Here is a 17,490-nt window from a genome sequence, read left to right as displayed (position 1 = left end):
CAGATCAAATGTCCACGAAAGTTCTTCTAAATTCTCAGGAAACTCTCCCTTTTACTCACGATCTGAACACTTGAGAGCAACTCAACATGCTTTCTATTACATCAATAATTCACCCTTTAAAACCCTTTTCAAAAAGGAGTTAGTATAAATTCTAATAGAATTCCTTTCATTGTGATCTCCTAAGGGAAACATTGATCAGTAATTGGTCCTGAAAAGAACTTTCCAATTAAACAGTTAGATGAGTTTTGATAGTTGCATCAGATCAGTTTTGAAAATTTGCCTATGAAGATATAATATGGATATATATAAGCATAGGCTAAAAAAGTCTCCATCTTTAAATGAGTATCAGCAAATTGCCAAACCATTTTTTTTCTTTTTCATATCAAAGTTGAAATAGGTACTCAAGCTGTCACCTTACCTTACCGACTCTTTGAAAGGGTATATGGTGCTCTGTCCACACTGAATTGTAGAGAAAAGCTGGAGTTGAAGAGCGCTTTGTGTCTGATTTAGCAAGACATGTACACAAGCACCAAGGTTTTCCATCCCCTCCAAACTAAGGGGGTGAAAGATGAAGATTTGGTTATTGTACCTCATTTGGGTTTTATTAAGACTCAATATGCCAGGCTCATCTCTTTTTAGGTTATCCCATAAGCCTTCTTTTTCTTTAAAAATTCAGACCAGCTTTATGAATCTACCCTTTTCATAGTATCTAAGAATTGTTTATAGTCTTTCTCTAATGTTACTCTTATTTCCACTAGGCAGAGAAACAAATTAAAGGCTTTATTCTTGATTGAGTATGGTGGTGGGGGGGATTGAATGCTTATTATATGTCAGGCTCAATGCTGTTATTGTCCTTTAAAAACTTGATGAGGGGGGCACCTGGGTGGCTCAGTGGGTTAGGCCTCTGCCTTCAGCTTGGGTCATGATCCTGGGGTCCTGGGATCGAGCCCCGCGTTGGGCTCTCTGCTCGGCGGGGAGCCTGCTTCCTCCTCTCTCTCTGTCTGCCTCTCTGCCTACTTGTGATCTCTGTCCGTCAAATGGGTAAATAAAATCTTTAAAAAAAAAAAAAAACTTGATGAGGAAGGTATAACTTCCATTTTCCAGTTGAAGAGTCAGAGACACAGACTGGGTAAATAATTTTCTTAAAGGCCACACAGCTAGTGAAGTTCCATCCAAACCCAAGGGAAGACTGCAGCCTTTGCTAACTTCATCGAACTAGATGGGTTTCACTGCCCTCATCAGTAAGGATTTTCCAGAATTCCGCAAGTTGTGAAAAAATAATAGCTAGCTAACCTGAAATGTGTTTTGGTTTGTTATTTCACTCTTTCTGAATATATGCCAGTGGAGACTGAAGGTATCTGACAATATTTATTTATTCTTTAACTCTTCTATACACATGCTATATGATTTGGGTTTTCTTTTTTATAGTTCTGCCTGGCTTTCTTTTTTGGAACAAATGAATGATTTTTTATATTTTTGTCATTTCAGGATTATCTATTATTTGTTCTTGCTGTGGATCAAATAGAATAGGATGTACTTTGGCCACAGTTCCCTTGATGTAAGAAGAGACACTGCATTGTGTTTTCTGGCCCTGTTTATTTTTAAAGCATGTATCTCCATTTGGTTTTATGTCATCTACAAATAATCCTCTTCTATCACTTTTCTGATCTTAACATACTAAGTTCTCTGCTGCAACAGCATAGTCCAGCCTTTGGGAGCCCCACAGCTCAACGTCCGTGCTGTGAACCATCAGTTTCATAAACTCAGTGGCCATCAGAGGAGCACTTTCGCATAACCTGATGGTTGGTTTCAACTTAAACGATGCGTTACTTGAAAAGAAAAGCATTTTGGTTCTCAGATAAGACCATCTACTACAACCACAATGTAGAGCACCGAGACTGACCAAGAGGTGCCACCGATTTGTAAAATACTGTGGAAGCCCCTATGCTGCGTAGGCAGAGGGGAGGTTCTCCCTGCGGCGTCTCGTACCACAGAGAACATCAGCGTTCAAGCTCAGTCCGTCACTATCCTTGACGAAGGAGCAGAGGGCCCAGTGCTGAGAGGGAATGACAGCACAGCAGCATATTCTCTTTGTCCCCTTGCAGTCACAGTTAGGATTCTTTCTTGCACTTTGTACAGGTGGATGCCAAGCGCGATACATCCGACAGTGGTACAAGTTCTTCTACTGTTAAGGGAGGCAAGACCTCCCTCCACAGCTACGCTACATCAGCAAAAACAGGGTCCCAAACAACTGTGCATCACACAGGGAGCCAGTGAAGGAGAGGGAAGCAAGAGCAGATGCCTGGCTGCCTGGTGAATGGCCCATTTACAAATTCAACAATAGTCAGAGGGGAGCAGGGAGCACAAGGGCCACCACCGTGATTGGCGGAAACCAGCACTTCTCAATTCAGTGTAAATTAATGCCCTGAAAGAAGACACACTACGAAGCAGATTTCCATAAACCTAGTGCTTCACTTACCCTCTACAGCATTATTTAAAAAGCACTGTCTTTAGGAAAAATCACGGAAGGAACTACTCATGCAACAAATACTGCCGCTTCTTCCATTTCAAATGTCTCTGCGAGATGTTAATTATTAGCTAGATAAAACAGGCAAAAGGAGCTTTTTTACCACTGAACCAACTAATTATCTTTCATAACTCTCTTAAAAAGCAAATGTAGATGTAAGAGCTCCAGTGAAAAGAAAAACATGCTGAGTGCATTGTGTCTAGACGTTGCCAAGCAAATAAAGGGAGCTGAAATGTACAAAATCAAAAGATCTTACTAAACCAGAATTTCAAATCAATGTAAAAAAAAATTCAGCCTCATATTTTAATGTATCTTATCATTAGCATTTTATATTTATACAGTCCGCTTCAGATGGCTGTATATTCAAGAAGTACATGCATCCTACGTGGTGAATAGCACCAACATAGTAAAATTATACAAAAATTAAAAATGCTTTTCAGGCATCTCATTCCTTAAAATCTGCACATTTCTGTAACAGTCTCATAAGCAGACTACTGGAAAACAGATCAAACCCACATGGATAGCTTCACTGTACCAGCAGAAAACCCTAAAATATGGGTGGTTTAAAGCAGCAGAAAATGGAGCTTAGGTGATGACTGGGCGCCATACGACAAGGGATGTAGCAAAATATAGAGCAGGAAAATACAAGGGGAGAAAAATCCAGGATGGTCAGTACAATATGTGCAGGTTTTTTTTTCAAATGTAAATTTTAAAGTGAATGCTGCTTTCATGTTACTGCATAAAGGAAAGCATAACAAGGCTGCTCTACTTCCCTTTAAACACAAGCACATAAAGAGGGTAAGGGATGTGAAAAGCCAATTCTTTGTGCCGCTACTTAATCAATTGCACTCAGTTCTACTCAATGACACAGCCACACTGCAAAGACCACTCAGCAGTTAATGGATATAATGTTGGAAAAGCACTTTGAGGTCTTCCAAAGAAAGGCAGGGTAAAAACCCAAAGGAACATGGTTTTATTACTTATTTGCAATAACTGAGCAGTGTTATAGATGAAACTCCCATGGCCTGAAAAGAAATTAAGATATTAATTTATTTTGCTAATTCTGATTCTTCCATAGGAAGTCACTTCTTTCAAAATTGGGTACTTGAAATCACAGAAGAATTATCCTGTGCCCTAGTCTCCTCTTCTTGTCAGGATAACCATTACACACTGCATGGTAAGGAACAAATATGTTCTTCAAGTGTTACAGCCTACGTCTACAATCTGTCAAATGTAGGGCTGAGGAGGAGTTCTGTGTTTTTAACTGTATACATCCATCACTAGCTATCACTCTTCCCACAGACAGCAAAAAGTCAACAATGAAACATAAAAGCTAAAAATAAGTGACTGAGCAATTGCTCAGAAGAGCTGCATATTAGGCACAGTGTTAGATGGACACACATTCCTTTCCCCTCTTTTTTTTTTTTCACTGACAATTTCAGGTAATTATTATTAAGGACTCACACGTAAGCAAAAGAAAAATAAACATGCACTGCACAAATATGTAAAAGTCAGTCGGAGATACAATTTCATGCTTATCACCATACAAGATCAGTGTTCTGAATGGCACATGCCCAGAATGCAAGTAGTGACTAATATAGGCTGCTGCAAATGTCATGGAAAATGACAATTATAGGCACTTCAAATGCTCAAAAAAAAAAAAAAAAAAAAAAAAAAGAAAAGAAAAGAAAAAGAAAAAGAACTCAGTGTCATTTCATACAAGCTGAAAATACTTCTTCATTCATAGGTATCATAACATGTTCATTTCTAAGAGTCAATTAAATCAACATTTATTAAGGACATACTGTATATAATTTACTATGCTCTAGTGATGGAAAATAACTGCATAAAAAAGAATATGGTTTACATGCAAGTGTACATTCAAAATATATTTATGAGTATATATCAGTGAATATAGAAAAAGTACAATCTAAAGGAGAACTCTCAATTTAGAAAATCAACAAATCCATGACTTAAGTAGGGTTTTTTTTTTTTTTGGTTTCTTCTAATTCTGTAAGAATTTATTAGGTGAGAAAAATAGCATAAAAACCTTGAAAATTACAAGTTGGAAATCTTACATATTAAAAGGAGACAAGATGTCTTTCAACAGTGTTTTTCAACTCTGTTTTACCTTCAAAATGATTCATCTAATCAAATCTCACAGGAAACCACAATATGTAAGCGAGATAAAGAAAGGTATTTAATGAATACAAATTTGTCTTATAAATATGAGTTTATAACATTTATTTTTAAGTAAATAAATGAAGAGTTTTGTTTATAGAAAGAAAAATGCAAAAAAGGGGCTTATGGATGGCAGTTACACTCTCTTAAGAGCCTTGGTATCAGATTCATTTCCATAGTGAGGAGGTTTTGGCACCATATTAACAAAATTCTGATTCATACACACACCTGGTTACAAATAGTGAGATTCAACAGCTCCCTTGTGATCTCAGGTTACTCTTCAAGCTAACAGAGACAGCAAGAGAAGCTTCATTCCACAGGTTGAACCCAGACTCAATGATCTATTAATACAAATTAACTCATCATCACTGTTCTCCACTATGGTTAATTTTCCATAAAGTACACTTGACCTCATTATATCTGAATCCAAATCAAACCTTTGAGAGACCCAAATGATCCTGCCCAGAATGTCCCAGTGTTTAGTAGACTCTAATTGTAAGCCTGTCTTTAAAACGCCTACCAGCCTGTGCTGAGTTGGTATCAGTGGTCAAAACACTGGTCGCCAGGGCAGATGTCACATGCAAATCCTGCTGCCAAAACTAGGATTCGAGCAAGGTGTGCCATCTGCATATTTGCTGGCCTTTGGTTTCCTTCATTTCCTCCCAATGGTCTTGTTCCTCTTCTCCGCTACTGTTTTGGCCCAGAGCAATCCAACCGATCATCTCTTTACGCTTCATAGTACGCCTGTTATAAATGGAAATCATCAGTGTGACATCAGAGAGCTGAAAGAGGGCCACCTGGAAAACAAAGGTCTCCTTGTAGACAGGATTGGGCTGACCACGTCGAATGGACGTCTTACAGCGGGACATCTCTTGACCCACAGAATTGAGAAGGAAGAGTTTTCCATATGTATCTATGGAAAAAAAAAAAACAATAGAAATGAGAAAACATCAGAGCTTTCTTTCTGTGTTGCTAGTTTCATCATCGTATTTACATGGGATTCAAATTTTTTTCCTTTTTAACATACTGGGCAGCATCCTTAGGCCTGGTATTTGCTTTAGGACTAACATATTTTCCAGGAAGTATTAAGGAAAGGGATTATTACCGTCAATGGTTAATGTTTCATGCAGCCCACTACAGGCACCTTGCTGACGTTCACTAGAAGGTCTACCCGCACAAAGGAGTATATACGTGTAAACATGTGTGCGACGGTGTGTTTAGCCAAGCATGGTTCTTCAGTCACATTTTATTTATGTAAAAAGAAATAAAAACCTTTTGTTCCATGTGTATTTTCCTTTTCACAATCAAAATACTGTTTTATGCCTAGGTGAAAAAGTATTTCCTCTTCTTACTCTCTACATATTCTTTGGACCATCTTATCCACTAAACGATAGGTACCAAACCTTTATCTCTGGCCTGGACTTCTCTTCCAAACTCAAGATCCAGCTCAACACCACAATTTTTCCCATGGACATCCTGCCCTCGTCTCACTCATCATGTCTCCAACTCTTAAAACTTGCTTCTCCAGTATCCCCCATCTCTGCAAACAGTAGCATCCTCCACTCAGTTTACCTAAATCAGGAGTCAGGATGACATTTCTGACAAGACTGGCTCCTTACCCCTAGTCTGGCCAATCAATCACCAAGTTCGGTTGATTTCATGTCCTAAATAGCTCCCAAATCTGCCCACGTCTTTCCATCCCTGAAGGCGCTGAACTCAGTGCACAGGCAAGCCCCAGTCACCAGCCTCTCTCACCTGACTTAGGACAGGTCTCCTCACCCATCTCCCATCACCAAGCTGCCCAATCCCACAGTCAGAGGGAACTCTGTAAAATGCAAATCTGTTTATGTCACTCTCACTAAGAGACAAAACCTAAACCTTCAATGCTGTCCACTAATCTCAGGGCAAAAACAAAATTTCTTGGTATGGATGACGTACTCTGATCCTTTTACCTCCCAGTTTCACTGGGCACTTATAAGCTGCATTTCCCCTACACTGACCTCCCTCTGACCCACACTTCTCTTTTCCTTTCACTTCTGCACAGACTGTACATGCTCTGATACCACAAGTGATATCCACCTTCCCATGATTTCTATTCATTAGTTAGGTCTGGATTTGGGTTTATCCAGGAATTTTTGCTGACCACTTGCTCCTGTCCTGACCAGCTCTGGTTCAGATAACCCTTCTGTGGGCGCCATCAAAATCTAGCTTCAGGTTATCGCAGGACTTAGCACCCACCATTATCATCACCTGCTTGCTCATCAGCAAGGCTGTCAGCTTGAAAGAGGAATTGCCTTGTTTACAGCTGTACCCCTGGTTCCTGGCCTAGTGTCTAACACATGGTAGACATTCAGTACATATTAAACATTTTGTAACGAATGTACATGACTCTCCAGCAGGCTTGACCTTCTTTTTTCTTTAGGGTTTGGGTTTTCAAACTTGCAAAATGAAGATTAAACCCCTTGGTTTTATCACTCTTGCACTGGAATGCTATAAAATGGGACTAGCCTCATGTGTTCAGCAATTTATAGAAAGGAAAAAAATTACCCAAATTTTACTAACACAGTCTACTTCTGCTAAAATTCCCAAATAGATAATTACAAAGAAAATTATCCCAAAGAAATTTATATTTTTATTAAAATCACTTAATTCATCAATTTCTTGACCCTCTCTTAATGACAATTTTTAGCACTAACTTATGTGTGTCCTATCCTTTAAAAAAGAAAATCCAAGTGTTAGGGTGTTCCCCAGACTCTATCATTCTGTACATTCTGTTCAATGCTGGCTGAAAGCTGATTAGTGTTTACTGCTCACTTTCCCACCTAACAACCAGTCAAACTTTTAAAAGTGTAAATCCAGATCTCTGTAATTTACTGTTCTCTACAAGAGCATTGTAAGATGGGAAACAAATTACAACCTGCAGTTTTCTTTCTATGTTGATCTTTTTCTATTCCGGTTTGATGTGTTATTTTATTCACTTATCTGCTGAGAAACACAAGGTGTGAAATTACACTTCAGGTGTGAAAACACTTCTCTGTCTCAGAAACAGGCCTCTCCACTCTTCAAACTGCTCTGCTGAGAAAGCTGTCAGAAAACCAGCGATGGGGGGAGTGGGGGAGGCAGGGAATTTGTGTTTCCACAGCTGCACAGCTCCATGATTCTTATGGAAGTCCAATCTAGTCACTGAACTGCTCTGGCAATTCTTCCTTCGGTTATGGCAGTGGACATTGAGTTAATCTTGCAAACAGAGACCTGCTCATTTCCCAAACTGCAATTTCCATCTTTATCTTGTCACAGATCACTTTCTAATTACGAGAAAGGTCATTTACGACCAAACCACCATCACTGGAGCTGAATGATATGTGTATGACAAAAGGGGAAAATAATTATTTGATAAATAATGAAGTCTGAGGGCATGTAACCAAAAGAAGGGAAATGTTGTTGATTGTTCCAGCTCAAAGGGAACTTTTCCTCAGCAGTGAAAATGTGTTTACTTTTCAGTGTCCAGAGTCAAAGCTGTGCCCAGGGAAGTGGACCTGTGAGGAACAGTGCAGAGTATGCTTGGGGTCTTTTGGGGTTCATCGACTTATTCCAATGAACACCAAGCAATTGGATGAAGAAAGGGTCAAGTAAATATACAACTTCACTGAATTCTGTTTTAAATCTTTGGAATTGATAATACTTGCTACAAAACAATACCAAGCAATAGTCTACCTTCTGATGATGGTTCAGAATGTCCCTCAGTAGCTCTAGTAACTCAAAACCTTCATCAAGATGTTGAATGGGTCATAATTCCTGGATAGTCCTCGATGATGCTCTTCTGACTCAGCTGTGTCAGCTGCTTTACCAGTCACTGTCTCCTTCTCCATAAAGGAAGATGGCACGTGTACCAGAAAAAAATTATAATAGCACACAATCCTCAATTTATCATGGCATAGAAGTATGTCATTTGAAACTCAGCAGTCATTTTTCCAAGGAAATAGCACAATGCCATAGTGGTTACTTACAGAGGTCATACAAAATACTGCCAATTGCAGCAGATATTCTACCAATAGTATTACAGACTCTGCTTGGGGCAGGAGTGGGGCATCATGATTTTCTGGGCAAGGGAAAGGAATTCAGTCATTTAACCTCCTTTTCCCTTTTAATTTATTAAAAATTACAAGATATTTAGTGTGGTACATAAACAATGAATTCTGGAACACTGACAAGAAATTTTAAAAAATTACAAGATATTTTAAACATACCTAAAGACAATAGAGACCAATATTACTCCTATCCTAACACCCACCACACAGACTTGTGATATTTAGCATTTATCATATTTACTACTGACCTTTTGCTTTTTATTTGATTTTTTAGAAAATAAAATATTATAATCGAAGTTCCTTAAGAATCCTTCCTTGATCCTAATTGATTTCTTCTCTCACTAAAAGTAATGACTGGCCTGAATTTGGAGTTCCTCATTTTCATTATAAAATAAAGATATTTTAAATAAAGACATAAATAAAGATATCCAAAGTATACTTAACAGAATTTTGCACATTTAAAAGTGTTTAGCATTTTACTGTAGGTATTCCTGAAACTTGCCTTTGTTCACTGAGCATTCAATTTTTTATATCACCTATTTGATAGATACACCTGTGGTTCATTTATTTTAACTGCTATATAATGTTCTAAACCACAATTCACTAGTCCATTCTCTAAATGAATGGATATTTATTTATAATAACCAAGAATGGAAAAGGTATTACTGAATACTTTCCTATATTTTATACTAAAATATACTTTATACTAAAATATACCAAAATCTAAGAATTTCTCCAGTATATGTCCAGGAGTGGATTGCTGGCTATTTATAAATTCTACATATAATATCTTTGTTATATTTATTGCTAGTATCCTCTGTTCTTATCCTTTTATTTTATAGTGACTTTTATAGCATAACTGCCTTAAATTCTTATGGAGTCTGATTTATAAATGTTTTCCTTTTCATTTTATGCATTAAAACAATTGTTTTATTTAAAGATTTTATTTATTTATTTGAGAGAGAATGACCACATGCATATAGGAGCAGGGGAGAGGCAGAAGGAGAGGGAGAAGCTGAGGACCTGCTGAGCAGAGAGTTGGACATACGGCTCTGGGGCTACATCCCAGGAACCTGACCTGAGCTGAAGGCAGCTGCTTAAATGAGTGAGCCACCCAGGCACCACTCATTAAAAGAAATTCTTTAAGAAATCCTACCCAAACTCAATAGTCTCACATATTTTCTTTTGTGAGTCATAAGAATTTATTTTTCATAATAATCTTTAATATACCTGAAATTGATCTTTATGTATAGTGTGAGGTAGGGATCCATTTTTTTCTCCCCATAGGGGAAGCATTATTCATTAAATGGCCCATTATCTCCCAACGGATTTGGGAGATACCAACTTTCCAGGCTTGAGTGTCTTTCCCTAGCTGATAATAGTGATTATTGTCATTTTACAATATGCCTTTGTATCTGCTAGGGAAAATCTTACTATTGTCTTTTTAAAAACTTTTCATTATTTTAAGTTTTTATTTGGTTTAACTGGCTGTTGCATATGAACTTAGGATCAGTCTGTCAAGTTCAATTTTTTTAAGCAAAATATATAAAACAAAAACAAAAACAAAACCCTTTGGGGATTTTAATTGGGATTGTACTAAATATATAGATTAATTTGGGAAAAGTTGTTCTCTTCACAATATAGAAGGTTCTCACCACTGAACATAGTTTACCTATCTATTTAGTTTTCTTTTATGTCTTTCAAAAAGTTTTGTATTTTTTTCCCATAAATTTCTTTTCTTACTCATCTTTTGTTAATGCTCTCCTCTGGTACATTAGGTATTTTCTTACTGTTGTACATTAGTAATGTTTTAATACTCTACTTTCTTTCCCTTTTGGGGGGGGGGTGGGGAGCAAAGGGAGAGAGAGAATCTTAAGCAGGCTCCATGGCCAGCAGAGAGCCTACCTGGAGGCTGAATTTCAGGACCCTGAGATCATGACTTGAGCTGAAATCAAGAGTTGGGCACTTAACCAACTGAGCCATCTAGGCACCCCTTAAAATTCTACGTCTTAACTATTCCTGATGTGTTAGAAAATAATTGGTTTTGTATGAAAAATGTATTAGTTCAAGTGTGTAGACTTTCTAATGTAAACAATCATATTTCTTACAAATAATGGCAGTTTTATGTCTTCCTTTCATGTTTCAAATTTTTATTTCTTTTTCTTATCCTTACTGAATTGTCTTGAGCCTCCAGTCTAATAGTGAGGAAGGAAGGGAAAACGGAATGGGAAGAAATCAGAGAGGAAGGAAAACCATAAGAAGCTGTGGACTCAGGAAACAAACTGAGGGTTACAGAAGGGAGGGAGGTAGGGGGATGGGGTAGCCGTGTAATGGGTATTAAGGAGGTCATGTATAGTGATGAGCACTGGGTGTTATACATAACAATAAATGAATCATTGAACACTACATCAAAAACTAATGAGGGGCGCCTGGGTGGCTCAGTGGATTAAGCCGCTGCCTTCGGCTCAGGTCATGATCTCAGGGTCCTGAGATCGAGCCCCGCGTCGGGCTCTCTGCTCCGCAGGGAGCCTGCTTCCTCCTCTCTCTCTCTGCCTGCCTCTCTGCCTACTTGTGATCTCTCTCTCTGTCACATATATAAAAAAATTAAAAAATCTTTAAAAAAAAAAAAAACTAATGATGTACTATGCAGTGGTTAACTGAACATAAAAAAAAAAACACCCAAAAAACAAAAAACAAAGTGATGCCAGTGGGAATCCTTATTTTGTTCCTGATTTTAATAAAGGGATTTCAGGATTAAGAATGACAGTGCAGATTTTTTTTAAATGCCCACTATCAAGATTAAACAAGTTCCCTTCTGTACCTCAGATTAATTGTTGATATTGAACAACATTTTCACATTCCTAAGCAATTTCCTGTATCAAAAGAGCATAAAACTTAAAACTACATTTCCCTAAATCTCCTGCCAGTAAGATTCCACTAATGAAAGCAACTTGTCTGAGACTGGAAGGTAGAAGAAAATGGGAGCCAGATCCAGTGGCTGTCATGTGTCTAGGCATTAGCAGATGGCAAAGTAGGGGTTTTGCCCATGGTGTTCAAACATCCTTTTTTTGTTTGTTTGTTTGTTTTTTAAAGTCAACCTCTTATTTATTTAGTTGGTTATTTGACAGAGAGAGATACAGCGAGAGAGGGAACACAAGCAAGGGGAGTGGGAGAGGGAGAAGCAGGCTTCCCACCAAGCAGAGCAGGGAACCCGATGTGGGGCTTGATCCCAGGTCTCTGGGATCATGACCTGAGCCGAAGGCAGACACTTAATGACTGAGCCACCCAGGTGCCCCATTGTGTTCAAACATCCTTATGAGAATCACTCCTTTCTTGCACAAACAGCTCAGACCATTTTGGCGTCTTTCCTGTGATGTCTGTATGTCCAGATTTCCTGAGGGAGTCCTCTCATGCTTCAACTCTATAATAAACATCAGACTCAAAATATCTAGACTATTTCTATTTCCCTGACAAAATATGACCGATTTTTCAAGTGATAATCGGAACTGGGATGTTGCCATTAAGAAAAAAACACATACAACATAAGAATGGGCACTGGCATCAAAGGTTTGTACCAGATGGTGAAGAGATCAGAGGCCAGGACAGTGAAGACCCATACTCCATAATGTGATGGTGAAATAGCCTTCTTTTTTTTTTTTTTAAATATTTTATTTGTTTATTTGACAGAGATCACAAGTAGGCAGAGAGGCAGGCAGAGAGAGAGGAGGAAGCAGGCTCCCCGCTGAGCAGAGAGCCCGATGTGGGGCTTGATCCCAGGACCCTGAGATCATGACCTGAGCTGAAGGCAGAGGCTTTAACCCACTGAGCCACCCAGGCACCCAGGTGAAATAGCCTTCTGATCTAAGTTGGGAGGAAGGGCATATACCCAATGAGTTTGTGGCTCTAGGGAAACAGAGTGGAAAACAGGATGTTAGAAGTGTATTCAGGGGCACCTGCATGGCTCAGTGGGTTAAAGACTCTGTCTTCATTTGGCTCAGGTCACAATCCCAGGGTCCTGGGATTGAACCCCGCATTGGGCTCTCTGCCTGCCTCTCTGCCTACTTGTGATCTCTGTCTGTCAAATAAATAAATAAAATCTTGAAAAAAAAAAAAGGAAGAAGTGTATTCAGTATTACTAGCTTCACTTGAGGGGCGGCAGAGAGAGGCAGAAGGTAAGCTTGGGAAAAAGCTGGCCAGTGTGCAAGGAAAACAGGAAGGAAAAAGAAGGAATACTGAAATTCAGACCTTCTGTGGTTGGAAAAGCTAACTGCTTCTAGACCTCCAAACAGTGAGAAACGGACTTTAAAAGAATTTAAACAACAGAGGCCCAACAAACCTTCTCAGGTGAATAAGGGGATAGTGAATCAGGTCAAATGTCACACTAAGGATGTAGGCTTCATACCAGATTTGAGTTGACTGGGCTTTGTGACTGAGTTCTAAATAACGGAATCTGAGAAATGAAAATAATCACCTTCAATCATGACTCTATTCAAGTACTCCCACCCTAGCAATAAATCTCCTGTGCCCTCCCTTTCCCTTCCATGACAACCAAGCAGGTCACATTTCGAATATGATCATATTGTCTCATTAAATGGAAAGAGCCTGTATGCCTTTGTCCTAACAGAGAGGAGTCACTTGACTCACCATAGACAGTGATGCAAGGGAGAAATAAACCTTCGCTGTTTCCAGTCACCCACAATTGCCGGGCTTGTTTGTTACTGCATCTTAGCTTAACCTATACTAAAACACCTTCTATTATCCATCTGCTGAGTTCTCTTTATCAATAATGGACAGATAGTGCATTCTCTCAAAGGCTTTTTTTGCACCTGTTGAGATAACCAAAATGGTTTCTCATAAGTCAGTTAATATGGTGAGCTACATGAGCTGACTTTCCTAATGTTAAATCCTTACATGCCCGGCCTAAGCTCAATTTGTTGGTAATTTGTATTTTTTTTTTTCTTATACATTATGAGACTAGGTGGGCCAACATAAACTACAATGTGGGTGAGAGGATATGGGGAAGGGATACAGGGAGAGATTGGGAGCAAGAGAATAATATAACATTATATATATCTTTCGAACACCAGTTTTAGTCCTTTTACATTTATTATGATCACTGATTTTTTTTTATTTATTTTTTTATTGCTTTGGTTTGTGCTTTCTATCCTGCATTCTCTGTGCCTTTAAATATCCTTTCCTGGTTTCTATTGATCCACTGAATTTACTTCATTCTAATTTATTCCCTCTACTGGTTTGAAAGTTAGATGAAAATTTTTACATGTGCCTTGATTTAATGTCTAAAATTAATCAATATCTCTACTCTCCTCTTAGGTAACATAAATTCTTGGATTTCCATCTTCCCTTCTCATCCTTCATGTTATTTCCCTTTGTTGTCATACTCCCAATATATCAGTCATTTTTCCTGCTGCTGCTGTCCTGTTTCTTACAGTCTATACATGCTAATATTTACTTACCTGTTTACCAGATTTTTTGTTCATTAGTCCTTCCTGAACTTCACTATTTCCTTCTAAATTCAGTTTCTTTCTCTCTGAAATATATCAACTAGTCGTTCTTTCAGTGACAAACCCTTTCCAACTTTGTGGAAAACATCTGTATTTTTCCTTCACTCAAACAGACCACTAAAAGTTGAGAGTATTTTCCTCTCGAGACTTCAGTAATACTGTCCCCTTGTCCTCTGGCTTCTGTCATTGCTGTTGAGAAGTCTGTCCTTAGTCTTACTGCCATTCTTCTACAGATAACTTGGTTTAACAACAACAACAATAACAAAAACAATCACTAACCAACCAAACAGCTTGATTGAGATAAAATTCATGTACCATGGTAATCGCATTTACTCCCTGTTGCTTTTCTGACTAACTTTAATATTGTTGTGGGAATAAGTGAGTTCGTGGAAGTATAGGATTATCACCTACGCACTCAGTAAACTAGTGCCACATACAAACCTTCGTTTGGATTGGCATAATTCTGAGCACACAGTGGATACGAATAAACACTACATTTAGTGGAAAGCTAGATCTGGATTTTGGAAGGTGGTAGCCCCAGATCTGCTCATTTTCATTTAATCTTTTTGCCCCTGCACTCCCTTTGTACAGCTCACCCCTGCATCCCACCCATTCTTCACACTCGACATGAGGCAGCTTGATAAGGTTGTTTCATTTTGTTTTGTTTTGTTTCCTTTGCTCTAGTGTCTGCTATTGCGAGTGCCTAACAAGGTTAATATGCTGCTGCTGTAAGTATTATCATTTGGGATGTAATTATCACATGTGGCTAATCATGCACATGCTGAGAGGCTGGGAACTTGCTGTTTTTAACTAGAGGGGACATCTTAATGATAGTTTTTGACAAGAACCATAATATGTGTGTATACACACACACACACATACACACAAGGCAGTAATGCACTGTAGAAGGAGACATAGTGAAAATAAAGATGGAGAAAGAGAATCTCCCAATGGAATAGCTAATATATTTTTTAACTTAGCACTTGTACTGGTAACATTAGTTTGTTAACCTCACTTAACAGGGAAGGAAATGAAATTCAGAGAGGTTAAATCAAATGTCAAGGCCATGCAGTAACTGGGTGGCAGGCAGAACAGAGCTGCTAAATTGTTAGTGAATTGCTTTCCCATGAAGCCAAATTCAAAGGATAATCAAATGTTTCTAATTCTCCATGGAAACTTTTTCAAAAGCATTTGTAAATGCATATTGGGATTTCATATGTCTACTAGATGCTATAAACTGGTTTTTCACCTGGACCATCCACCCTGTATAAATGTGGAGACTATTCCTTGCCATCAGGTTGTAGACTAGCCTATAGCACCTTAAAAGCAATGGTGAAAATATTTTTGAGCACTGACCACATATACTAAATGAGGTATTACCTTGAAAATGCCTGACATGATTCTTAGCACACTGATATGTGCCTGGGGCTAAGATTAGTTCGTGTTGATACTTCATTTATAGGTTGTTTCTGAATAGGTTCAATGGGCCAGTTTCAGTAATTTTCAAATAACCTATTTTCTCATCCCAAGGCCGCCTATTATTAAAAAGAAACCAAAAAAACAAAAAAACCCATAACAACCTATAACACGGGCATTTTCCAAAAAGAAAGAAGAAAAAGATGTAGACAGATGTAAATCTAGATAAAAATCTATCTGTATCTACATCTACATCTATCCATCCATCCATCCATCCATCCACTGGATGAACAGAGAAAAGTTTAAAGTTGGAAATCAGAAAGTGCCTAGTTATGTACTTTCTCTTGGGATGGGTGTGGTTTACAGAGGGTGCTACAGAAGATGCACTCAGGTTCAGTGGCTTGGTACTCGATCCTGTTGAAGGTTGAGTCAGGGGAATAAGGCTGGACCTTGAGATAACCAAAAATCATAAGCAAAAACAATGTAATTCTAATCACAGAAGCTGAGGTTCATGTTTTATTTTTACCCACCTAATCCAGTGGATCTATTCTAGACCAGACTAGCTTTAAAAAATATATATATTTATATATATATTATATATATATATACTGAAACAAATAATACATTATATTTATATAATGTATTATATAAATATTTATATATATAAATATTTATAATAAATTAAATATATAAGATTTAATATAAATTAAGTTAAATATAAATATTTATATTTATATAAATTAAATATAATATAAAATATATAATAAATTAAATATATAAATATTATATAAATATAATGTATTATTTATTTCAGTAGACCAGACTAGCTTTTTCTGCCCAATATTGTATAAGTAGAATTTTCAAATACACTGAAAATTTGACGTAATTGCACAATGGATACCCAAATATTCACTGCCTAGATTCTTCATTTGTTATATTTTGCTTTGTTTGTACTATGGGCTGAATGTGTGTATTCTCCCCAAATTTATATGTTGAAGCTATAATCTTCAGTGTGATGGTATTTGGATGTATGACCATTGGGAGGTAATTAGGTCATGAGGGTGGATCCCTCATGAATGAAATTAGTGCCCTTATAAGAAGAAACAAGAGAGAGATGATTTCTCTCTTTGCCACGTGAGGATACAGCAAGAAGGTATCTGTCTGAAAAGCAGGAAGAGGGTTCTCACCAAGAACCAAATCAGCTGGACTTTTGTCTTGAACTTCCCAGCCTCCAGAACTGTGAGAAATAAATTTCTGTGAAGCCACTTAGTCTCCGGCATTTTTGTTGTAGTAGCCCAAGTTCAGATCATTTTCTTTCTCACATACTTGCATATCTATCTACCCATCAATCCATCCATCATTACTTTTCACCCCTAAACATTTCTGCATGCATTTAATTAAGCAGAGTTCAATATTTCATGGTTCTTTTTAGGTAATTTTAAGGTAAAAATTTAAGGTAAAATTAACACACAGTGAAATGCACAAATTCTAGTACCATTCAATAAGTTTTAACAGATACAAACATCCATTTAACTCATACTCACATCAAAATATAGAACATGTCCATCACCTCAGAATACTCTTTCATGTCCATGCTTAGTTCATCTTGACACTGAGGCCAACTCTGAGGCAACCACTTTTCTGCTTATTTTCACGATAGATGAATTTCACCTATTTGAGAACTTCTTATAAATGGAGTCATGTAATAGATACTCAGTATGTTTTTGAGATCCTATGTTAATTTCATTTTTAGTTG

At 37.7% G+C, this 17,490-nt stretch overlaps 1 protein-coding gene across 3 annotated transcripts in view; it reads right to left on the bottom strand.

Annotated features, from left to right (window-relative positions):
* Nucleotides 1–1,018: 1,018 nt before the first annotated feature.
* Nucleotides 1,019–17,490, bottom strand: part of SYT16 (synaptotagmin 16) — a 258,100-nt gene continuing 241,628 nt past the window's right edge. For all 3 annotated transcript variants that reach the window (XM_046007086.1, XM_046007085.1, XM_046007084.1), the window contains one exon: nt 1,019–5,621. In XM_046007086.1, the coding sequence (XP_045863042.1) occupies nt 5,308–5,621 (314 nt within the window). In that variant the 3' untranslated portion in view covers nt 1,019–5,307. The remainder of the gene's footprint in view (nt 5,622–17,490) is intronic.

This window comes from Meles meles, chromosome 6, assembly GCF_922984935.1.
Source record: "Meles meles chromosome 6, mMelMel3.1 paternal haplotype, whole genome shotgun sequence".
Lineage (NCBI taxonomy): Eukaryota > Metazoa > Chordata > Mammalia > Carnivora > Mustelidae > Meles > Meles meles.
The sequence above is the reverse complement of the archived record's forward strand: the minus strand, read 5'-3'. Positions and strand labels throughout refer to the sequence as shown.